Source organism: Rhipicephalus sanguineus, unplaced genomic scaffold (assembly GCF_013339695.2).
Source record: "Rhipicephalus sanguineus isolate Rsan-2018 unplaced genomic scaffold, BIME_Rsan_1.4 Seq10967, whole genome shotgun sequence".
NCBI lineage: Eukaryota > Metazoa > Arthropoda > Arachnida > Ixodida > Ixodidae > Rhipicephalus > Rhipicephalus sanguineus.
In genome coordinates this window covers 150582-175517 of record NW_023614315.1, presented here as the reverse complement: position 1 = coordinate 175517, position 24936 = coordinate 150582, and the positions used below count along the sequence as shown (strand labels likewise).

The 24936-nt window shown below is 48.7% G+C and overlaps 1 protein-coding gene across 4 annotated transcripts in view; it reads right to left on the bottom strand.

Moving 5' to 3' along the window:
• Positions 1-24936, bottom strand: part of LOC119376133 (uncharacterized) — a 302522-nt gene that overhangs the window by 190279 nt on the left and 87307 nt on the right. For 3 of the 4 annotated variants that reach the window (XM_037646065.2, XM_037646066.2, XM_049411364.1), the window contains exon 7: positions 7541-7669. In XM_037646065.2, coding sequence (XP_037501993.1) covers positions 7541-7669 — 129 coding nt within the window. The remainder of the gene's footprint in view (positions 1-7540; positions 7670-24936) is intronic. The other variant, XM_049411363.1, reaches the window with a different exon arrangement.

Below are 24936 nucleotides of genomic sequence, written 5' to 3'. Positions count from 1 at the left end.
ATACCACTCTCGTGCGGCAAGGCATATATCGAGCAAACTGGTAGATGCCTCAATCTGCGTCTGCAAGAGCACAACAGACCTTTAATAGGAAGGCCGTTCACCCATCTGGCGCTGCACTGCGAGGAGTGTGATCAAGGTAGCTGCAAGCCTGCTTTTGATCAGACAACAGTTATCTATAAGCACAGGGGCACCGTGTAGAGGGAGATTGTAGAGGCCTTCGTTAGGATAGGTAGGATCGTTGGGATCGTTAGGATAGGTAGAGGCCTTCGATAGGATTGCATGGTGGTATGTCTTTCCTGAATAAAAATATTTCAGTTGCTAGTAGCGTGTCGTCCCAAGTTCTCTTCTTCTTTGTCGTCCCAAGTTCTCTTCTTCTTTGTGTGCCGTATTATCGCGCCCCTCCATTTATCATGCACAACACGTCACATAGATTGAAGAAGGTGGTGCCGAGGTATGGGGTGCGTGTACTGTTCACAGCCCAAAATAAACTGGCAAGAATATGCCCTGTAGAGCAAAGGCTGGCAACTAAAGATGTGGCATCAGACATGGCACGAAATTTGTTCAGTGAAATAAAGACGTCATAGTGTTCCTTTCACATGTGAAAAGCATTACGTCGGTCAGATGCCTTCATGAACACCAAAGTTTATTAAAAGGGGCACCATATTTGCAAATTCACTGTAAAGAGGGCACGTGCCAAACTGAGTTTGATAAAACCACTATCACATATGTTCCATGGGGGCATTATTTCCACGTGTCATTATTAGCGCTTTACCATCATGAGATAAAGCAGTGATTTCAAACGCTTGCTGCTATGCACAATCAGCAGCTGTGGGGACGCTTCGACCAGTCGTGGGCAGAGAAGAGATTCGTGGTGCCACTCGAGGCACAGGCTGCGCATCTTTGCCAAAAATAGAGTTATTCATAACTTCAGTACAACTGCGCAACAACAGACACACCCCATGCAAACTTTCAACTAAATTTATTGTGCCACTGAATCTGTTTATATACTGAGACAGTATACATTACGCATGTGTGTACATGGACGCAAAAAAGACTGCACATCTGCACATGCATGTACATTGAATGAAACAACAGTTACGAGTTGGAAGATGCTGCCGCCAAGAAGACAAGTTCTTTGTCGGTGAGGGCCAGTGAAGGTGCACTAACACACTCATCATTCACAATCGCCTCAGCCTCAGCGATTTCACGAATCAGCTGCGTTCTGCCGCGGGATACAATTGTGCAAAGAGTAAATGAAGGTAAGACAGTCGCAATCTCGACAATGAATGGCCAAATAACCACCGGGCAGGCAAACCACGCGGTGCCTCAATGACTGGCTACGTGAACACCACAATAATGTAACAAATGGCACTGGTGGCTTTTGCGTGCTTGCACGATGTTGCTACTTTTCAAACAAAGCTCGTTTTGATTTGATTTGTTTTGCACTGAGTGTAGGGCAAATGGATCAGCGCACACAATATTCGGTGCCATACCACTTTAGGCAACATATAAGATTTTGATGGGAAGATGCAGTTGTGGAATGGAGCAACAGCTTCGTTTGCACAGGTTGCCACAATGTGTGGGACATGCGTTTCTTTCGGATTGCTACGCACCATGTGGCTACCATGTGGCTCCAAGGTACAAAACTCATTTTTTTATGTTACTGTAATTTAGCGCTACCCTATTATTCGGACATTTCTTGTGGCCCCACAAAAGTAAGTCTGTCAGTGACTACCCTATGCACAAAAGGTGCATAGGGTACTCACTGACATAATGACTGACATAGTGGTAGTCAAAAGGTGCATAGGGTGCATAGGGTATTTCAATATAATGACGCTTCTACATAACAAAGCAGATGGCCGATTTTACCGACCTTGTTACACTGAGGCATAGGTCGGCAAAAAACTGGGGCTCACTCAGACTCACTCAGGAAATATATTTTGTTCTTAGAGCTCACTCGGACCCCGACTCACCAAAAGTTTCCTCAACCAGACTCACTCGGACTCAGACTCACGGCTCGATTTGAGTCTTTGTAAGCCTGAGTGAGTCGACTCATGAGTGCGTTAGCATAACATTGGCTTTTTCTATCAGAGTGTCAATGTGTCAATGCACTTTAGCGCCAATATCTCACATAATCGGTGCTCTACGTGGCACCTTTTGATTTCGTACTTTCAAATACGAGTTAGCAGTGGTTGAAACCCAGTGAGGGCATTTTTATGAAAGACACGACTCACACGAGATATTACTTCCAGTGAAAGAGTTTGCAGGAGAGAGGTTCTAAGCACTCCCTCTCTCCCGCCCCCCTTAACTCACGCCTCTGATCAATAAATATTGAGACGGTGTATGAACACCAGTGCACTGAAATGTGTGCGAGTAGACGCGAGTAGACAGAGCAAATTTACATTCTTAGACCCCGGTCACACTGGCAAGTTTAGTGTCATTTTGAGCGAGTGCACTTACGCCCCCAGAATGGCACTTTGGCAGCGTGCTGCTACACGAGAAAGGGAAGTGCACTTTGGAAATGATTGTGATGGCGATGGTAGAGTCTACTAGAACAGGGGAGTGCTCGGAACGGTCGCAGCACCAATGTACAGAAAGTGAAGCCCAAACAGGGTCAATCCACCTGCAGCGCTGCGATCGGTAGTCTGCAATGTGTCGTCCTTTAAGAGTTGCGCGGCTCCGGCAAAGTGGTGCAGGGGTAGAATGCCCGCTTCCCACTCAAAGGGGCCTGGGTTCGAAGCGCAACGGTAGATGGTGGGTTTTTATTCTTAGTGTTACCTTTTATAGCTGTGGAGGTTTTTACTTTTTTTCTTAAAACTAGTTTCTGTTGCGACGCATTGCTACAAAAAGTAACGTAAAATGTGAAATCTTGTTTCGTGACTCGTCTTCGCGAAAATCTTGGAGGCCATACTTTACGTTTTTGTTCAATCCCGGGCGGTGGTGCTGCAAATAACTGCGCTCGCTCTCAAATATCTTCTATTTTACTTCACATTTTGCATTACTTTTTGAACCAACACGTAGCAACTTAAGCTAGTTTTAAGAAACAAAGGAAAACCAATACAGCTACAAGAGGTGTTACTAAGAATAAAAACCCACCATCTGCAGCAGCGATTCGAACCCGGGCGTTTTGAGTGGGAAGCAGGCATTCTACCCCTGCACCATTTCGGCGGAGCCGCGCGCATCTCTTAAAAGACGACACACTGCAAACTACCGATCGCAGCGCTGCAGGTGGATTGACCTTGTTTGGGCTTCACTTTTCGAAGCTCGTTCCGGGCACTCCCCTGTTCTAGTACACTCTAGCGATGGGTACTTAAGTAGCACAACAGGTATTTGTTATTTCAGGCAATGTTTCTTAATTAATACTGTGTTACAGCTATAACCAGTCCTTAAAATAAAATTTACGTACAAACGCGGCGGCTGCAGCCATTGCACGGCGTGCGCTGGGCATGTCCCTGGCGGTCGGGGCTGTAAACTGCCCGAGAACGAGAATAGCAAAGTAGTTTTTTGTATTATAGTATGTTTTAATGCATAAGAATATTCCTAATAAAGAAAACGATAGTTCAAAAATGCTATGAACTCGGCTTCGGATAATAACTTATTTATTTTCGAGCCACTGCTGTCGAGGCTAGACACTCCGTCTCGGCGAAGTGAATTTGGCGAACGCACTCGCCGACAAGTGCGCTTTGCAGCAAGTGTCACTAAACGTTCCCGTGTGACAGTGTGCGAATGGCACTAGCGGCGAAGTGCACTCCCTCAAAGTGCCCTTAAGTTGCCCCGTGTGGCAGGGGTATTAGTGGTGAAGCCTTAGAAAGTACACATTCGTTTAAATATCTAGGTATTCATCTTTCCCCAAATTTGTCTTGGCAAAATCATGTGGATTTTGTTGTTTCTGCAGCATGTAAATCGCTTGGCTTCTTTCGTCGTACGCTTCGTCAGGCTGACAGTAGCACTAAACTTCTTGCATACACTACCATACTTCGCCCGAAACTTGAGTACGCCTCATTTATATGGAACCCGCACCAGACGTATCTTATTAACAAATTAGAATTTTTGCAAAACAAGGCAGCATGCTTAATTACAGGTAATTATTTGCAGCAATCAAGCATCACGAAAATAAAGCGTGACCTCGGTCTCATTCCATTGCAGACTAGAAGGAAAATATGTCTGTTAACCCTTTTCCATCAGCTTTTTCACCAACCAAGTACATTCTCTCAAGCTCACATCTTACCCGCCAAAAAGATTTTTCCACGCATCAATCACAAATTTAAGGTTGAACAACCATTTGCACGTACTAACCTATTACAGTTTTCATGCCTGCATCTAGCCAATTCAGAATGGAATAGTCTCCCAAGTAATATAGCCGAAATAACTGACCACTCTGTATTCAAGGTCGCTCTGCTCTAAATGAGGCGTTGGAGCAAGTAAAATCTTAAAAATCTTTAAGCACTTCCTTGCCATATTGTTACGATGCCTGAATATGCAGGTCATATGATGTAAATTTATTTTTTGTATAACGTAGGAAAATGCTGTGCGATGATGTAAGACGAGAAGCAGCGTACTACTAGCAAATTTTCTCCTCAGGATGTTCTTTTGTTTTTGTTTCTATTTACACTTTTTGGATGTTCATATGAATTGTTACACCCCCCTATCTAATGCCCACTTTGGGACCTTAGGGTAAATAAATGAACAAAAAAAATATAAGGCTGATAGTAATGCGGAACATAGGACTAGAGGTTGGCAAAAACAGTGGAGCTCACTTAGCTTCACTCAAGAAATATATTCTGCACTTAAGATTCACTCTAACTCAGACTTACCAATATTTTCCTCAGCCGGACTCACTCGGACTCAGACTCACTACAATTTTTCTCAGCTGGACTCACCTGGAATATTGCTCACCCGGACTCACTCAGACCTGGACTCGCGGCCCGATATGAGTCTGAGTAAGCAGACTCATGAGTGAGTTTGCCGACGTATGCACTGAAGTACCTCTCCGTGCATCCCTTGAGAAAAGCCATACATCCCTTTCTGCCTTCAGACATTTCTATGCAGACACTGCGCATCCACATGACTTGGTGTTTTGATTAAATTAGGATAGATTGTAAATGTTGTTGTGCACACACAAACATTGCATTATACTCCATCTCACAAGCTGGTTGCAGCACTGTGGCAAAAACAGTGGAGCTCACTCAGCTTCACTCAAGAAATATATTTTGCGCTCAGGATTCACTCGGACTCAGACTCACTACAATTTTTCTCAGCCGCACTCACTCAGATCTGGACTGCTTAGCCAACAGGAAGAGCGAACACCCCTCACGATGTATTCGTCCGCGCCGCATCGTCTGCTCGGCGTCCCCATAGCATCTGCGCTTACGCATTGGGCCAGTAGAGCTTTGGTAGAGCAAGCCCACGGCAGCAACCAATGCTCTTAGTGTTGGGCAGCAACAGCAGAGGCACAAAAAAACAACAGCGCACGTTGGGCAAGTAAAGCGAGCACATGGTAGCAACTAACACTCTTAGTGTTGGGCAGTAGCGCGAAAAAAACAACATGGCAGCACACGCTCGACATTATCAAGTCGCCATCTTGAGCTGTGTGGTCCTTCATTTCTAGACCGACGCTTGTGTTTGCGTTATATTTGTGTACTGACACTTCGACAGCAATTTATTTGTGTCTATTTTGCACTGTTATATGATTCATTTTCAAGTTCTCGGGTGCAAGGCTTAGCAGACATAGCAGAACAAACAGCTAATCTCAACAGTAAGGACAAAGCGTACCTGATATTTGTCCTCAGCGTGAGATGACACAAAATGATAGGCGATTCCACCATTTATTTACTGCTGTCAGGACAGTGGGCAAGTAGCAAGCGCGAGTTCGGATCGAAGCGGGCCATCGCGCTTGCATGGGCGCTGCCATGTTGGTTCGCCATCACAATTATCGGCATCTACCGATAATTAAATGCTTATGACGTGCATGCGAATTGTGATTAGCATATCACATATTGCTGTGACATAGCACGTGCCGAACAAACACAATTTTTTTTTATTTATCACAGTACCCTCAGTGCCATAGGGCATTACAGAGGGGGGGTTACACAATACATGATTGGTAATGACATGTTTACAGGTATGAAGTACAATAATAAAAAAAGAATATACAAAAAATATTTACAGGCATCAAGTACAATAATAAAAAAGTATATATATATATATATATATATATATATATAAAACCTTAACCTTCTCAAATTATAATGCAATTACAAACAGAACTATGCCTTGCTGCGTAAGCATCTGGTTTGTTCGCACCTCGTAGCTTCCACCGTGCTGCAACCAGCCTGTGACATGGAGTATAGTCTTTATGCTACATAGGATGAAAGCAAAAAAAAAAAATTATTCAGTTTCTGTAGCAACCACTACAGCTCAGGACCCCATCAAGCCAATTTTTCCAGCACTCTGGTCACACTGAGATCTGCGGAGCTGTGGATGAACTGTCGGTACTAGATCTACAATGCTAAAAAAAGTGTCTGCAGTTGCACTCAACGTGGAAGCTGTAGCAAGTGCAGAGCAGCAATTCACCTGCCCTTTGGCAATGCTGGCGTTCACGGGCAAGCGCACGCTGGTGTTCCAAACGTGCAGCCTGCTCGGCATCTATGGCGGGAAAGGCGGTGGAGCCCTCTCCCCTTGCTATACTGTACTATTATACACAGCCATGCTGTGCATGGTTTTGCCTGCGTCACAGCAAATGATAAACCTAAAGTGCTCCGCACTTTGCTTGCCCGCAGTGGGTGCTCGAGGTTAGCTCATACATTGCATGACAGAACACTGCTGATTAAAGCCCAATACATTTGGGCTTTCTTCAGAGTCAGCCCGGTAGCCTTTTGAGGATGTCCTCATGGTGGTGCGCACAAGACATCGAGGTACATAGCACAACTTGGAAACTCTGGAATGTAGCTGCAGCACCAGAACAGCCAAACGGCATACTCATAAACTGGTCAAGGCCTTGGTGAGTTTCTCAGCATCAGCGATCTTTGTCTGAACCTGCTGCTGCTAGCATACAGGGTGGTGAAGTAGCCCACATTGCCCATGACAGGCACGACATTCATTCAGCCAGCTGTAGTCCACACAGAATCTGCTGGGGACCACCAGAGAACCCGCAGGAACTGTTTCAGCAAAGGACAATGTTCAAATGTGTAGTCATGGTACCTTGGCCACAATGACCTTTTGCATCGCTGCATATTCATAGATCCGTCCTATTTTAAAATAAAGCAGGCTGTGACAACAGCCTGCTTTATTTTACTTAGTCCACCTCGCTTCAGAATTAAGACGGGGGCCATGGAGCACTGCATGTTGATTACGAAGCCTAGCCATAAAAAAAAACTCACAGGGCCCCTTATGCCTAAGACGACTCGGAGGCGAAAGCCATCTTCATTATCCTCCCCCTCTGGAAGCTTTCAGCGCCTCACCTGCCTCTGTGATCGGCACAATGCAAAGCGACGATGTCATGTGGTGACGTCATGATGATTTTGTGCTTGAGGAGGCTCACCTGTGGAGGCGGCACCACGCTCAGGAAGAGCAGAGCCGAGCCCTGTCGCTGCAGCCCAGTGGAGGACCAGCCGGCACTTGGACAGCAGCTGCTTGTTGCCCAGCCCCGATTCTGAAACAGATTCACTGGCTATCCAGGATGCCAGGGCCCCAGTTGTACAAGATTTTTGGAGGTTTCCAGCAGACCCATTTTTGTGGGGCAAGTTTGCTCAAGAAGTTTCCTTTTTCTTCAAGCAAATGCAAGCATGCATCAAAGAATAGCCTCGAAAGCAAAAAATGAAAAATTATTGCATAACTTCAAGAACAGCCACTGAGAGAGCACCGATTTCATTTTTCTCTTCATTTACAGAATGCCTCCAGGAGAGGCAGTGTTACTACACTGTAGCATGCTGTTCAAAACTAGTGGCTCCGGTAGCAGCAGAAATAACAAAACACAAATACCACGAGCCGTGCATGTTCCGGTGCTCACAACCCGTGCGGGCAGTCAACCTCTTCTTCACATAAAATGGGGCCCACTTGCCTCTCATAATATCCAAGCAGTTAGATTTATCTCTAATCGGTACGGAATTGGCATGGTCAGACAGAAATAAGGTTGCACACCCTGGTTTCATGTTTAAAGTGGGGAAAGGCAGATTAGAAAGCAACACTCACGAATACGTCATGCTTTCTTCCGCTTGCACACTGAGATGCATAAATCCTTTTACTACAATGCGTTCTGTTAGAGCAAAAAAAAAAAAAAAAACGTTTTTAAAAGCTCCTTTTTCTTTGCTCGGTAGTCAAGTCAAACAACCTTGATAGTACGAGGGTTGAAGTGGATGACGTGGATCAACTTCAGGCGTTCATCAAAGATAGTTATTTTTCTTGTTATCTTTATGTTTTTATGTACAGTAAAACCTCGGTAATTTGTACTCGGTTAATTGGGAATCCCGGATAATTTGTATTATTTGCGCGGTCCCAAATTTTTACATGTAAATTTAACCGGATAATTGGTGCGGCCAGTCTGCGACTTCCCGGTTAATTGGCACACTTGGCCGCGACTTCCAAGATATGCAAAGGGTGTTGCAAATCTCGGAGGCTGTAACTAAAACATGCATTTTTTTTTTTTTTGATGTACGGATCTCGAAAACCATGTTTTTTTTTACCGGAAATACGTCGTAGACGCCATGTTTTAGCAATTGCCAGGCGGCGATGCGTGCGGTTGCGATCATGATCATCATCATCTCAACAGCGATGTTAGCCACTCTAGCGAAGTGAATGTTTTGTGGAGTCTTTGTGCCATTTGGATGTCGGCTGGCGAGCATTGTGCGATTCGGTGCGACTGCTCCAATTGTCTCCTGTCTCCGCTTGAGTGTCTTCCATGTGAATTAGTTGATTGAGGGGTTGCTTGGAAGGAAGATGCCGAAGTACAAGAGCTTGTCCCTGCACAAAAAGGTGTGCTTAATTGAAGAGGCCAGCAAGTCGACGGCGTCGAAAACGGCTCTCGCCGAAAAGCACCACGTGCCTCTGTCAACGCTGTGCAACATCATCAAGAATAAGGAGAAAATTCTCGATGCTTACAGCAAGACGCACTCGTCAAAGCGTACATGAGTACGCCCGCCTACGTACGCCGACGTTGAAGCAGCTCTGATCGACTGGCTGCAGAAAGCCAACGCAGCACACCTTCCTGTGAATGGGACCATATTGCGTGAGAAGGCCAACCAGCTGGCGCTGCAACTTGGACATTCTGAGTTTTAAGGGGAGACGCGGGTCTTGGAACGGTCAAAAATGGTCAAAAAATCGATTTTTCGCAAAGCTTATTTTCGAGGCGTTTGTACTTCTGAGCACCTACTCTCAAATTGCTAACGCTAAATTCGGTCGGGAAACGCGATAAAATCGGCTTTCAAAGCACCCCGGCAGCACTAAAATGTCCCCAAAAGGACGAAATTTGTTCGAACTTCCCGCGCGCGCCATGAGCGTTGCAGCGGGCCGAGCGCCGCCATCTTGGGCTAGATTTGAAGCTGTTTTCTTTGTGCACATTTTGCGCCATCTCAAAATGGCGTCGCTCAAGCAGAACGGCCGCCGTCGCGGGTTTTCTGAAGGTCGTTTCCAGGCCACTGATTGGCTCTCACGCGGCGCGCTTTTCAAGCGCGCCTTTCCGAGTCTCCCATTGGCTGGCGCGACCGACACGTCATTTTTTTTTTTCTTTGTGTTTGGTTCTCCGCCGTGGCTGTCCGTTTGTGTGCGCCTGCTTTTGCGATCGTGCGTGTTTCTCGACGGACCGTGTCTCTACTTTGTGCCGGTAGTTTTTCCACGCGATCGAGATGCCTGGAGACTCTCGTCTGAAACCATCGACGCAACGAGCTTTTGGAAGCCGTAAAAAACGGGCTTGGAACAAGAAGGCGCCGGCTACAAGTGCACCGTCGGCAGCGGAGTTGGAGTCGCGGCCGGACCCTTTGGACCTGCCGGGAACTTCAACTGACGACACCGTGGGACCAAGTTCGACTAGCGAAACACTTCGGGTTGATGCCGCGTACTACTCAACGGCGGAGCAGGCGCAGCGAGTTGAGAGATCGGCGCAAACGAAGACCGTTCTGTCTGGAAAGTCGGCTACCCAGCGCAAGTTCGACCTTCTTGGAGTAAGCGCGGAGTGCCAGACCGGTGACGCCGGGACCGATTTCTTGCTCGTCGATATGAAAGTTTTGAATAACTTTTTTGCACAAGCGAAGTGCGACAAATGCGACGCAAAAAGTCTCAGCGTGAGGAAGGCAACGGACAAGGAGTACGGCCTTGCGGTAAAGCTTATTTTTTCTTGCAGCAGTTGTGATTTCGAGAAGAAGCAATTTTCTTCTCCGAGAGTGAGCGGAACTGCCACCATCACTCCCTTCGAAGTCAACATGAGGGCCATGAAGGGGATACAGATGATAGGCAAAGGTGTTACTGCCCTTTCGGACTTTTGTGCGTGTATGAACCTTTCGCACCGAGGCTTGCACCACAAGACGTTTCAGGGACACCTAAAAAGTTTAGTGAAAGCCTGCGAAAACACAGCGACTGAAAGTGAAGCTGCTAGTGTGGCAGTAATAAAAGAGCTGTATACAGACTTCCTGAACCCCATAAGGAACATCGATGTTGTGTTCGACGGCTCATGGATGACGCGAGGTCGGAGCTCACACATAGGTGTGGGCTGCATCATTGAGCTCTACACTGGCCTTGTAATTGACCATGTTGTTTACTCAAACTTTTGTCTCGGCTGTGCCCTGGGACCACAGCCGCAAGACGAAGGGTACACCGACTGGCTGGCAACCCACGAGTGCCAACGAAACATCGAATGCAACTCTGGCCGCATGGAAGTAGAGGCTGCGCTGACCATGTTTCAGAGGTCCTGGGCCAAGCATGGTCTGCGCTACACGACTGTGCTCTCTGATGGAGACAGCCGCACTTTTCATGCCTTGTCCGAAGCCGAGGTGTACGGCTTTATCCAAATAGACAAAAAGGACTGCATCAACCATGTCCACAAGCGAATGGGTGCAGCTTACGGAACCTTGTGGACAAAAAGAAGGCTCAGGGTGAGTCTCTTGGGGGTAGAGGAAAGCTCACACAAGAGAAGATCAAGAAGATCGCGAATTACTACGGATATGCCCTGAGGAGCAATATCAATGACGTGCCAGCTATGAAGAGGGCAGTCGAAGCTACACTGCTGCACATGACATCGACAGATGATGCACCAAAGCACTCAAAGTGCCCCGAGGGTGCTAGCTCTTGGTGCAAGTACAATAGAGCCTTGGCCAATGGGGAGAGTCCACCTTCACACAAGAATGCCCTGCCGGCTTGTGTTGGGGCTGCTCTGGAGCCAGTCTTTGCGAGGCTCAGTGATGAGAGCCTGCTGGCACGGTGCTGTGAAGGGAAGACCCAGAACGCGAGTGAGAGTCTTCATTCGGTCATCTGGACCCAAACTTCAAAGAATGGGAACGCTTCGCTGGAAAGTGTGAAGCGAGCTGCCGCTGAGGCTGTTGCCATCTACAACCAAGGAAGAAGGGCAACCAACGAGTCCATTGCTGCAAGTTTGGGCTATATTGCTGGGGATTGCCTTGTTCGACGAAGCCTAGAAAAGACTCTCTGCGTTTACGCAAGGCAAATGCAACTCATCTGAAGAGCACCAACACAAAAAAGACTCTTGCAAGGAGACACAAAACGGGTGCAACTGAAGATTACAGTCCTGGACTACTTTGAAGGTATTCTCTCAAGCATAGCAACCTATTACCCAGGGTAACATGCTGCCTAACATCTAGAAGGTTCTTCCTAAAGACTGAAAAGACATGAGCAGCCAGTCGCTTGAGCCTCATACCCCATGGCTTTTCCAGAACCCCCCAGCCGCTTGTCATGGTGGGGTTTTGATCATGCTTTGCACATTGGAAAATTTTTTTAGATATGATTCCTTGGGTGGAACAAGACACTTTCTGTTTTGTTTTGAAGGGAAACAGATGGGGAACATGTGAATAAAATTTATGGTTAAAGGTTCCTTTTAGAAATTTATACAGTGCGTGTCAATCTTCAAACGCGATTTTCTCAGCTTCACATTTTTTGCCAACTTGACCAGCCTTACGGATCTTTTCATTATGTTTTTGTAAGGTAATTTTGATAAATTTTATACCGTTGAATTCGTAAGAAATAGGACTGTGGAGCTATGCTATTTTTTTGTGGCTAAGATGAACATATGAAATTTTGTGAACAATAATGTGAGCTAATTGCATTTCAAGATTACACAATGTCAATACAATTGAAAGTTCTTATATGATGATATATCTCAGTGACAATATAAATAGCATAGCTCCACATGGCAGGTCTTTGGCTACAGCTGCATCTTAAACAGAACCTAAAAATACTGAGGGAAAGTGTCTTAATGACCCGTAAGAAATTACCTAATTAGATTTCACTTATGCTCTCACAATTTGATAACTAATTGAAGTACATGAAAACTAATTATATTTTTGAAAACAGGAGGAAGAAATACATATACACACCCAATTTCATTACAATATCTCCAATAATAAAACTTTTCGTTTCGAGACCAGTGTCTCCCCTTAAATGCAGCAATGGATGGTTTTGCCGATTTAAGGAGCGCAACAACCTGACATTCGTGACTGTTTGTGGCGAGAGTGGCAGCGCGGATCAGTCTGTTGTCGACGGCTGGAAGCAGCACACCTTGGCTCCACTACTCGCCAAGTACGAAGCAGCAGATGTTTACAACCTTGATGAAGCTGCTCTGTTCTACAAAATGTTGCCTACGAAGACGTTCGCTTTGAAGGAGGCAGACATTAAGGGGCGGAAACAGAACAAAGATAGAATCACTGTTTTGTTTGGTGCAAGCATGTGCGGTGAGCACAAGCTGCCACTGCTTGTTATTGGGAAGACCGAAAAGCCTCGTTGTTTCAAAAATGCACGACTGCCATCCAAGGTTGACCTGATCTATAAAAACAACAAGAAAGCTTGGATGACGGCTGCACTCTTTGAAGAATACGTGCGGCACCTTGACCGCAAGTTTGCGGCCGCAGGGCGCAGCGTTTTGTTCGTCGTCGATAATTGCCCAGCTCACGGCGACATTCAGAACCTGCAGGCAATCAGGCTGGTCTTTCTACCCCCGAACACGACGTCGCTATCACAGCCGATGGACCAGGGCATCATACACCATACCAGGAAAATATATCGCTACAATCTGTTGAAGCGAATGCTCCTTTGCTATGACAACGGAAAGGAGTATAACATTGACCTCCTCGGTGGTATTTGCCTCATTGTTCACGCATGGAAGCAGGTGGAGGCCACCGTTATTCGACGGTGTTTTGAGCACGCCGGTTTTGTGAAAGAAGAGGCAACCTCCGCTGAGTTTGCTGTCACCGCTGTCACTTGCCCGTTTGATGAAGAAGGGGAGACTCTCTGCGCTCGATATGAGGCTTTGCACGCGGACGAGGAGAGCACTCCAATCGGATTCTCCGAGTACGCAAATGTCGAGTGCACAGTGCAGACGTGTTACGCCGACATCGACAGCGAGATAGCTGCGAGATCGACCGATTCGGCCTCTAATGTTGACAGCGATGACGAGCCCTCCCGAGCACCCCCTTTGGCGGATGTCATCGATGCCTGGAGTGTTGTGCGCAGCTTCGTCGAGTGCAACGGCGGCGAGGCTGAGATGCTGCGCCTCATTGACAGGCTGGAAAATATGACTTTCAGTGCTGGGAACTACCGAACGCGTCAGTCACGCATGGAGGAATTTTTCTCCAAGTAGGCTGACTTGCCACAATAAGGTGTGACTTCCGTACATCACGTTTTCTGGCTGATTTCTTTGATTTTGCGTTGTTTCGGATAATTGGGAATCCCGCTTAATTGGGATATTTTTCTCGGTCCCGAGGCCTTCGAATTAACGAGGTTTTACTGTATTGCTTTGCTTTTCGTTTGTACTTCCATCCTTGTATTGGTAATCATGTGTTGTATCCTCTTCATGCATTGTTTTCTTTTACTGCATTGTGATATGTACTGATGTCAATCAACCCCACCCTGCCATGGCCCCTAGCTTGGGGCTAGCAGTATTGTAAATAAACAAATTAGTGGTTGCTACAGCCACAGTCACTAGCTCTAATTACAAGCTTCACGCAACAATCTGTTGTGTCCAAAGCTGAAAGTCATTAGCTTTAATTTAACCAAGCACTAAACAACCAGGTTTGCCTGCAAGGTGTTTTAAGGTTCATGATAGGAAATATTGTCGTCCACTTGCTTATATCACAAAGCAACCATGCAAATCCATACCGATTTCTCAAAATTAAAGTTTCTCAGTTCACGAAAAATCCGTCCTAATCCAGGGTTCAAACCACCGTTTTTTCCGGGGCAGTCAAACTGCTGTCTGAGCTAACAAGTAAGCAAGCAGTTGCACTTTACTCCTTTGATAAGGTGTACATTGGGCCTTGCAGATGCTATCCTTGTACAATCCTGGGTGCTATGCAGGATGGCCCGAGCTTTTCGGGAACACAAGTTTGCTCCGAGCTCGCACTACGGCGGTCATGATAGGAAGACGGTGCGAAGCACACGATAGCAGCGTTGATAAAAATGGCTACAAGAATGAGCATGGCATCACAAACGCATGTGCAGCATTTGCGGTGGTTTTCAAAGGAACGCCGCGTGCGAACGCGTTAGCGCCGCCAGTCAGTTAACATGTCAACAGTGCAGCGACGTCGCATGATTGTCACGCTATGTTTTGCTAAATGAACATCGCGCCTCCCAAAGGTGTGTTTGTGGGCGTTTGTGCTCTTTCGGGCAAGATGACTGAGGGGCGCGAGAAAACGGCACACAACGAAAAGAAGTACATGGGACGACGCGCTACTAGCAACTGGAATATTTTTATTCAGGAAAGACAACTCGCCCAACTTTTTACTTTACTTTCGGGCAAGTTCTTTCGTTCTACCTGCAGCATGCAAATTTCCACTCTCGAATGCAACAAGGGTGCACACGCAGAACTCTCGTGGAGCTCATTTCGCTTCTCTCGAATATTACAGATAAATAAATGGACAGGTTACTGCTACTTACATTACACGTCTGAAGATTCTTCTGCAGTAACGAATCGGTAGAAGCAATGTCTCCACAGACAAGTAAATAGTAACATTTCTTGCCACTAGGGGCGTTTGCTTCATGGCTGTGAGTGGTACGTCGTGAGCGCGGTGAAATTGAATGCGAGTCGTCGTAGCCACGATACAACCTTTACTTCTTTGTACGTGTGTGCATAGTCTGCGCGATTAAGCTCATAGATCATTCGTGCCGCTCGCCAGTGTTGCGGCGAGAGCACTGCTCCTCGGCAAGAGCAAACATGGTGGGCGGACCCGATCTTCGCCGCGGGCGTCTGTCAAACTGATTGACGTGAGAACTCGGGTACAAACTCATTGATTCTGAAAAGGCCCCAGTTCAACTCATGACTGTCATAGTGCCGGTGTGCCTGTCAAGCGATTCATGCGGCGGACGCTAAGCAGCAGCTTCTTTACATATGAAATAATTTGGTCAGCTTGCACTACTTGTGGAAGTCTGGAGCCATCGGAGGAGCTTGTGATCACCTAGCTTCTTCCAGCTTTTGCCGTGGCACGTCTACTCAGTCTGCTTCGGAGTGAAGATTTTGATGCTAATAATTAGCTAGGCCTTAATAACATGGTATTGAATAGTCCTGTCTTAATTTGTAATGTTTCAGTTAACGTGACAATAATTACGCAGGTTTAATAACACGGTTTTATTTAGCGTGTATATAGTTAGCTGTTCTAATTAGCAATTCTAATTAGCATGACTTTTGTCATCAGAGTCCTAATTAGCTTGACTTTATTTGTATCGCTAATTAGCTTGGTCCTAATTAGCTTGGTTTTAGCTTTACACGGCTTCATTAGCATGGTCTGAGTAAGACGCGGCTTAATTAGTTCACTCTTAGCATGACCTGGCTTAGTTAGCTTGGTCATAGCATGTCCTGACTTAATTAGCTAGGTACACCGCCCAGCCAATTAGCTAATCAGCCGGGCGCACGTGCTCGGAGAGCAAGCAGACGATTAATAAGAGGACGAAGAGGGTGCGTGCCAGCCAAGTAGCGTGCTAGAATGTACAGGCAGACCATGATGATTAAAGACGGGGCCTCGGCGATTAGCTCTGGGCGCTGTGTTGAAGGCGCTCAGCCAGAGCTAATCTCAGAGGCCACAGTGCTGATTATTCTAAAGGATACTTAGCGCAGACATTAAATGCTTGAAAAGGAACACAAACAACCCGTACCTCTAAAAAATGTCGTTAGTAAAAGTGTCTGACAGTTTTTTTGCATGGGAGCACTTCTGCACTCAGTGGAACGACAAACAAATGAAAGAAGATGCCTCTGGTTTGAAGGCACCACCCAACTTCGTCGACCGCCCTTGACGTGACGCCGCCTTCACCGTAACCAATGGAACGCAGTGCGTGCTGAAGGATGGATTTGACCTGTTTGTAGTGTTAGCTCGTTCAAAAGGGGGTGTAGCCAGAGCTCGGAAAGATTCCGAGTTTCACCAAACTCCGGCCATCCTGCATAGCACCCCTGTCCTACCTTAAAGGAGTCCACGAACACCATTCTAAGTAATCACAGAACGACTGCTGCAAAAGTGTTCCAGATCATTCGATCAATGTTACAAGCAGTTATTGCACATCTCCTCTGTTCCCACAAGTGTGATAAAAGCTGCTCAGTGGCAATGACAAGACCCCAACAGTTATGTGGCTGTGCATTGTAGCCTTGGGCACTTTCTCTCATTCCTTTCTGTGAACACGTCCTACTCCAGGTTCAAGCACGCCCTCTAGAAATACTTGCGCTGCCTCCAAGCGAGTACGTTTCCCATAGAGACCAATGATAGGGCTCGCCGTGGCCTCACCTTGTGGCAGCGAACTGTCGACATGCATAGAGGAATGTTTGCTTACACAGCAGGGCTAGGGTGCGAGCTCACGTCTGGGGGAGCTACGTGAGGACTGACTTTGTCCTGTGCCAGCCAGATTGTGCATTCTGAAGTATTTTCAATTAGCTAAATGTCGAGAAATGCACAGCTCGCGAGTGTATGTGCAATTTGGGAGATGACAATGCACATAGTAGTGGGAGCAGTAAAAGACAAGTGATGGCTTTGAAAGAGTATTATGCTGGCCACTGCTTCACACAAGTGTGGGAGAAAACCAGATGGCCATCGATCGAGACTAGTTTTTCAGTCTTTTTAACATCACACCAGGGGTGTGTAAATGTCAAAAGTGTGAACTGAATTCAAACAATGAAAACCAAGTGCGAATTGAACTGAATATATATCGAATATGAATACAGTAAAAGCTTGTTATTTCGGATTTCACGGGACCGTAAAAATTGCCAGAATTAACCGAATTCCGAATTATTTAAAGTATCTAGAAAACAGCTAACAAATGTCTATTACGTCAATATACTTTCATTTTCTTGATGAATACGTAAATCCTGTACATACTTTGCATAAGAGCGGTGTAGAAGCCGAAGTTTTCGTAACTCGTGACTGTTTTCACAATGTGACCGCGGCTCAAGACCTCCCTGTCTTAACTAAACGAAAATGTGTCAAACCAAAATGTTGTTACCATCGTTACAATATGGTTCGCACTGATGACGATGACGATGCAGACTGCGCCACGTTGGTTCGGTTGCCCGCGAAAGCCATTTCCACTCCATTGCGTCGCACACTTGCGGCGATTCGCGCTTGGCACGCTCTGAGAATAATCCGAATTGACCGGGTTGCCGTCAAATATGTCCGAATTAACGAGGGTTTGATGCCATTGACCAATACATATGCTTGCCGGGACCACATAATGCATCCGAATACAGCTCAGACCACTTACAACGTAACCACTTACAGTGCAGTACCGGCTATAATGCAGTTTTTCCTGACTCCTGTTTACCCTCCCATAGAACTCCATGTATACGCATACCGCTTATTGTGCAGTCCTCCGAGATGACAGACCGGTTATAATGCGGCTGCCGGAACGTTCTCAGAGATGCGAGGGAGCGAGCGTGCTTTTCAGCGGAGATGCGCCGGCAGGGGAGAGAGCGGCGACGGCGTTACGAAGGAGGAGGGGACGCGGAACGAACGAACAAGAAGCAGGGGGGAGAAAAAAAAAAGCGATGGCAGTGGTAGGCAGCAGCCCGGCGCGGGTCAGTGGGTGCATGGTGTGAGGAGGGGGAGCGGTTGTGTGGCCGACGGAGAAGCCTTTGCCCCCTTCGGCCGCTTGACATTTGCGCTCCGCTACGTACGGAACGGGCGCCCGCGTCCACATCAAGAGCGCGACCGCTGTTTGTCTCCGTCGGGAAAATAGTTGCTTCGTCGTAGAGCGCAGATATCGCGCGTGCAACCTCGATTCCCCCGCAAGTAGCAATGCTTTGAGACTCGATTGAGCTTTCGCCTTTGCTGCCAACAGGCGGACTTACAAGCTTGAAATACTTTTTCAGGATAGTTGTCGCGGCTGTTCTCCCGACGGTGAACCGAAACTTCGTTTCACGCGTGATGCCCTCGGCTCGCGAGTGTGATCTCTTCTACGCCCGATCTCCGTGTTGTCTAGGGCAAGCTTCTCGCGACGGCATGCCAAGTTGCAACGCGCACGCTAGGCATAACAAGCGCTAGCTGCCATGTCGGCGGCCGCGGACTACAGAAGTTGCAGTTTGGTGCCGAGTCAATGAAACATTTTGCAGTTGTTGCATTTAGAAGGGGTGGCTTACATCTTTTACGAAAACGCGGGCGTGCGTGTGTAACACTCGAGTGGTGGTTTGTGGTCGCCACCGTTTTCGACATCGCGCACGCGCAGTGTGTTACCGCGGTGACTTCTCGTGACGGCGCATTTTTTCCACGTTCGCTATGTCGGCAACGCAGGTCCGCGGAGGCTAACCGTTCAACATTTTAAAATGTAAGCAGATGCAAACTTACGTCCCAGTCGCATGCCTCGATAGTCTGAATCGCGCGCCTGCCTGTTGGTCATGTTTTGCACAAGTGCAACCTTTCAAAAATGTTGTTTTGGTTATAGTGCGGTACCGCTTATAGTGCAGATATTCACGACTCCGGCGACTTACGTTATAAGCAGTCTATGCTGTAATCCGATTTTCCGAATTGACGGGTGTCGAATCAACAAGCTTTTACTGTAGTGACTTTTGCAAAAGACTTTTTTTCACCAAGCAACACAAAAAGTTTGCTGTACAGCAAATAATGTACAGGAATTTTATGCACTGTACAGCACTATTGATTTACAGTACCACATACTGAGGGGGTCCGCTCTATGCACGGCTAGTGCAGAAGCCTAGCTCCGGTCCCAGCCGCTAATAGTCGTACCGTGTCAACGTCCCCTTCCCGTAGCGCGCGTCATCGCAGCTACGACGGGTTCGGGCGAATAAGGCAACAGACTAGAACAAACAACACTTTATTGCTACGTTAGCAATAACGCGTAAATGTCGCGTAGAGGGATAGTCCGCTCTCGTAGAAAACAAAGGGTAACGCTTACACCTTCGGTCGATGATCGGCTGGCGGGTCTCGGGGCGGTGAGGTGTTACTTCGCAGGTCAGCAGGGCACGAGAGACCGTCTGCTCGTCTGCCCGGTTGTTTTATTCACCTCCTGTCTCCCTCCCCACCGCGGGGGTTGTTTCCCTCGCAGGGTGAGTTCCCTTTCCCGCGAGCCGGGATGCGAGGATTGACGCGAGGAGCGGCGGGAAAGAAGGGGTTGTCCGGAAAGGGCGACGGTGCTCCTCTCCTAGTGGTCCCTTGGCTACCGCCGTCAGTTCGCGATCGCGCCAGCCTTAAGGAAAGGAAATGGGCGCGTGTGCTATCCCACATCCTCCTCCCCTTAAGAAAGCCCTCGGACGACAGAGACTGCACCATGAGGTAATATTGTTATTCCTCATCGAGGAAGGCTAGGACGGATCGGTCCAGGTCCGTGCCCTGCTGCGGTCGGCCCTCTGCCGTGGGTGTCGCCGGTGCCCCCACTGGCGTTGCCGCTGCCTCCGAAGTAGCCACCACCGGCCTCGTTGCGGTCTTCGCTGCCGTGCCCACTTGCGTCATAGCTTCCCCAGTGGTCGCCTCCGCCGTCACTGCTGCGGTAGGTCTGGCCTGCTCCTGCAGCCCCGTGGTCCGGACCGCGCCTCCTTGAGCCCCGCCTCTCTGGTCGTTGGTGGCGACTGAAAGGAGCGAGTCAGCGAAGTGTTTCGTTCCAGGCGGCCTCTCCAGCATGGTTCGGGCTCCTCCGGTCTGGCGAGGCTCGGGGTTTTCAGCATGCTGCGCCATGGCCTTGAGGGAGCATAGGCCATCGGGGTGTCCACACAACCCTGGCACGTCCCGGTGGCTGCGGCCCAGAGGCAGCTGGCTCTCGCAGTTGGGTTGGCATTGGTCTTCGGGCCTCTTCTGTGGAGGCCGGGCGGTGAGGCGATGGGGCAGCGTGGAAGTGGCGGTGGAATGTACCAGTCGACCTCCAGTCAGGCGTCCATGGCGACGTTTGCCGGTGGTGGTGGGGCTGCGACAAAGACGACGTAATGTGGGTGTGGGCTCGCCGTGAGGAGGCGGTCTCCTCTCTGAGCCGTCCCGGCGGCACCTATTTCCCTTTTGCTTATCCAACATGCAGAGTTGTCTCCGCCTGTTTCGCAAGAAGTACCGCGGCTCAGGGCTTTTCACTCGGTTTCGAGCGTTCTCAGCCGCCGCCTGCGGCTCGGAGGGGGACTGATAGTCGTCCCCATGCTCCTCCCGTGACACGTAGCGTTTCAAGTCGCGTACCTGCACTGGTCCGCCGCTCGGTTTGCCTTTCATGTTCGCGAGCCGATAAACAAGCGAGGAAACCTTCTCTCGCACTGGGTACGGCCCGGACCATTTCGGTGCCAGCGAGGCTGCAAACTGTTTGCTAGCGTCGCTAAGAACATGATGGCGTCGCAGCACCAGATCGCCCACTTCGTAGTGTACGTTCCGATGCGAGCGGTCGTACTGCGCCTTCTGTTGTGCCCTAGCAGTGCCGAGATTACTGCGTGCTTTACGTAAAACTTCCGCTAGCTTCTCGCGCAACTGCGCTGCGTATTCAGCTCGTGATGATGACGCCACTGGCACTCCACTGCGATCCGCGAGTACAGTCTCCATCGGACTCGGCAGTTCTCTCCCCAGGTTTAGAAAAGAAGGCGCATACCCAGTCGAGCGGTTCACAGTCGATCGCAACGCAAACCCGATCTCTGGAAGGTAGGTATCCCAGTCCTTGTGCCTTTCAGAGAACGCGACAAGCATGTGCTTGATGTTGCGATTGACTCGCTCCGTGGGGTTCGACTGAGCATGGTAGGTGGTTGTTTTCTTGTGCTTAATGCCAAGCGCGGCGCACGTGTCAACAAACAACTTCGCAGTAAAATAAGACGCGTTGTCTGTTATCAACTGCTCAGGGAAACCAAACCTGGTAAAAACCTCCATCAACTTCTTCAAGATCACTCGAGCCGTCAGCTTTCTAAGGGGGAAAAGTTCTACCCACTTAGTGAAGTGATCCGTGACCACCAGCAAGAATTTGTTTCTGCTAGGAGTTGTGGGGTACGGTCCTATTACGTCACATGCCGCGATTTGCCAGGGAGTCTGACTATTGATCGGCTGCATGAGGCCGGGCGGCCGTCCGCCTCGGGGCTTGACGCTTTGGCACACGTGGCATGAACGGGCGTAACGAACCACATCCCGCTTCATGCCTGGCCAGGTAGCGAGGCGACACAACTTAGCATAAGTCTTAGGGCCGCTCGCATGCCCAGCAATGCACGAGTCATGAAAGTAGCGAAGCAGTGCTCCTCTCAACTTGCGCGGTATCACGACCTTGAATGACTCACTTGTGTCATCGTCGGATGGGATGTACCTCAGCAGGACGCCATCAGAATCCAGCAGATAAGAATCCATCGCGCTCACAGCATTACCAGCTGTTGCCGAGCGCTCCGCACCGACAGCAATACCAGCTGCCCCCGTGTGCGCGGTGGCCTCGCCACCTGGCTCCCGGAGCCCGTCGAACACCTTTCGACAAAACCGATCTTTCTGCTGAGCTTCTAACAGCTCCCTTCTGCTGAAAACAATCCCTGCGCTAACGACAGCCTCTACGTGGCTCACGCTTGTGCCTTGAACTGACGTTTGTTCTACTGTTTCCGTTAGCGCTACCTCGAGTGTCTCGCTCTCAGTCCGTTCCGGGTCAGTCTCGTGACGGACTGGAGCACGCGATAGTGCGTCGGCCGCGGCATTGTTCTTGCCCTTGCGGTAGCGTACGGTGAAGTCGTAACGCTGCAGAAGCAATGCCCAACGAGCCAGGCGGCCACTTGGTTCGTTCAAGCGCCTCAACCACGTGAGCGCCATGTGATCCGTCTCAATAACAAACGCCACTCCGTCGATGTAATAGTCAAACTTACGGAGAGCGAAAACTATCGCGAGACACTCTCTGTTACCGAGTAGTTCCTCTCCGCCGGCGTTAACGAACGGCTCGCGAACACAATCAGTCGGAGGGCACCTTCCTGCTCCTGAAGCAATATTGCTCCTAACCCCGGGTCGCTTGCGTCTGTTTGAATCACAAACTCCCTGTTCAAATCGGGTAGCTGCAGTTCAGCCGTGTTAGCCAGCAACATAGTGAGGCGACGCAGTGCGGCCTCCTGCTCTTGACCCCAAGCCCAACGCTCGCCTTTCCTCAAGAGCTTTGTCAAAGGCGCCTGCACTGCCGCGCAGTCTTGAATGAATTGGCGATAGAAGTTCGCCATCTCCAGAAAGCGCCTCAGCTCGCCGATGTCTTTCGGCGACGGATAGCTGACTATCGCTTCAAGCTTACCCTTATTCGGCAAAATGCGACCCTCGTCAAGCGTGAATCCCAACAATGTTATTCGGGTCGCAGCTATCTGAGCTTTGTTCGGGTTCAGAGTGATGCCCGCAGACCTCAGCCTTTCTAGAACGTCTCTTAAGTGGCGCAAGTGCTCATCGAACGTTTTCGAGTAAACCACTATGTCGTCTAGATATGCGAAGGCGTGCTGCCACTTTGCATCTCCCAAAACTTGGTCCATTAGCCTCTGATAAGTAGCGGGAGCTCCCACCAAACCAAAAGACATTCTCCTGAATTGGAAAAGTCCCCTGTGGCATGTGAAAGCTGACTTCTCTCTGTCCCGCTCATCCATTTCGACCTGAAAATATCCACGACTAGCATCGAGCGTCGTAAAGTACTTCGCCCCGCCTAGGTTGGATACTAACGATGAAATGGATGGAAGAGGGTATGCGTCCTTCTTCGTAACCTCATTCAGCCTGCAGTAGTCTACACAAAGGCGATATGTATCATCCTTCTTTGGAACTAGAACAACCGGGAAACCCCATGGGCTGTTTGACCTTTCGACCACGCCTGTGTCGATGAGTTCGTCCAAGGCGGCGTCAAGTGCTTTCCGCTTGGTCAAGCTAATTGGTCGGGGATTGCATTTCCAAGGTCGTGCGTCACCCGTATCAATTGTCTGCTTGACCAGCGTAGTGCGGCCCGGGCAGTCAGTGAAAATCGCGTCGTACTCGTACAACAGCGACGACAGCTGCACCTTTTCCCTTTCTGGCATGCTGTGTGCTTCTGCCAAAAGCGGGTGCACTGACCTTCCCTGTACCGCGGCACATTGTTCTGGCGGGGTTACTCGCTTACTCCGCGCGCTTTCCTGCTCTCTCACTCGCGCTGCTCCCTGCGATTGGCATGCCGTTGTCAATGCGGGTGCTTTCAAGAAAAGCTTTAGCGCGTCTCCGTCGCGCTCTCGGTAACCCCCTCTTGCAATGTCAATGACAATACCTGACTTGGCGAGAAAGTCTCGACCCAGGATTAGAGGCATCGACAACCCGGGAAGATGGACAAAGCGTTGTCGCCTCACGCGTCTTTCCCAGCGGATCACAAGTCTAGCCGCACCGCTCGATTGCGCTGTGCCCGAAGCAAGGCGGAACGTGGTGTTGGTTTGTCTCAAGCGGATATTGTTCTCGCAGAGATGGTGAAACACCTCGTCCCCAAATAATGAAGCGCTTGCCCCAGTATCCAAAAGTGCTACAAACTTCTTTCGAGCTATCGTTAACTCGATTAACGGTGCGGGCGAGTCTACGGCATCACCTGCGCGACAGACTGATGATATGTGGTGTTTAGTGGCGCAAGGGCCAATTGATGGCCAAAGAGCGCCAGTTCATGAGACAAAGGATGTGAGCAATGGTTGCGGTAAGTAGCTGTAAAGGGGCCTTAAAATTCCTCGCGCTAAAGGCGGGTAAAACATATATGTATATATTAAAATCATGACAGTGACGTGAAGTATGTCTAGTGGAATGAATGGCAAGTGGTCGCAAGAATAAGACTATGAAGATATGACATCAGCACGAATGCCTCGTCAATGCCCTTGAGTCCAAGGGCCGCGAGGCAAGTGCTGTCTTTAACGTATTCACCGCAGCAGCGACCTCTGTTTAGAGGCCGTGCTACGGATCACCTTGATATATGACATGAAAACTCTGTACGTCGTTTAAAAAAGCAGACAGTGACTGATATGTAAAAAGCGGGTCCCTACCGATGAACATTGAAGGATGAAATGGAAATTGCTGCCGGTAGGGTAATAAAAAGTGCTTTTTTCTGATAGCATCGAGTTCCTTGCACTGAATGAGGACATGAAGGACAGTGAGTGGCTGACCACATCTATCACACAAAGGTGGCTCGCCACCGGACAGAAGGTGTGTGTGTGTACTGTATGTGTGGCCGATCCTAAGTCTGCAGAGTGTAACTTCTGTGTGGCGTGATTTTGATACTGGAGGCCAGTTACCGAGATGCGGTTTGACAACGTGTAGCTTATTTCGTGTATGCATATTCCATGTGGTCTGCCAAAAGGCTCTGAGCTTTCTTTTCAGGAAGTGTTTTAGGTCTAGTGGAGGAATAGGT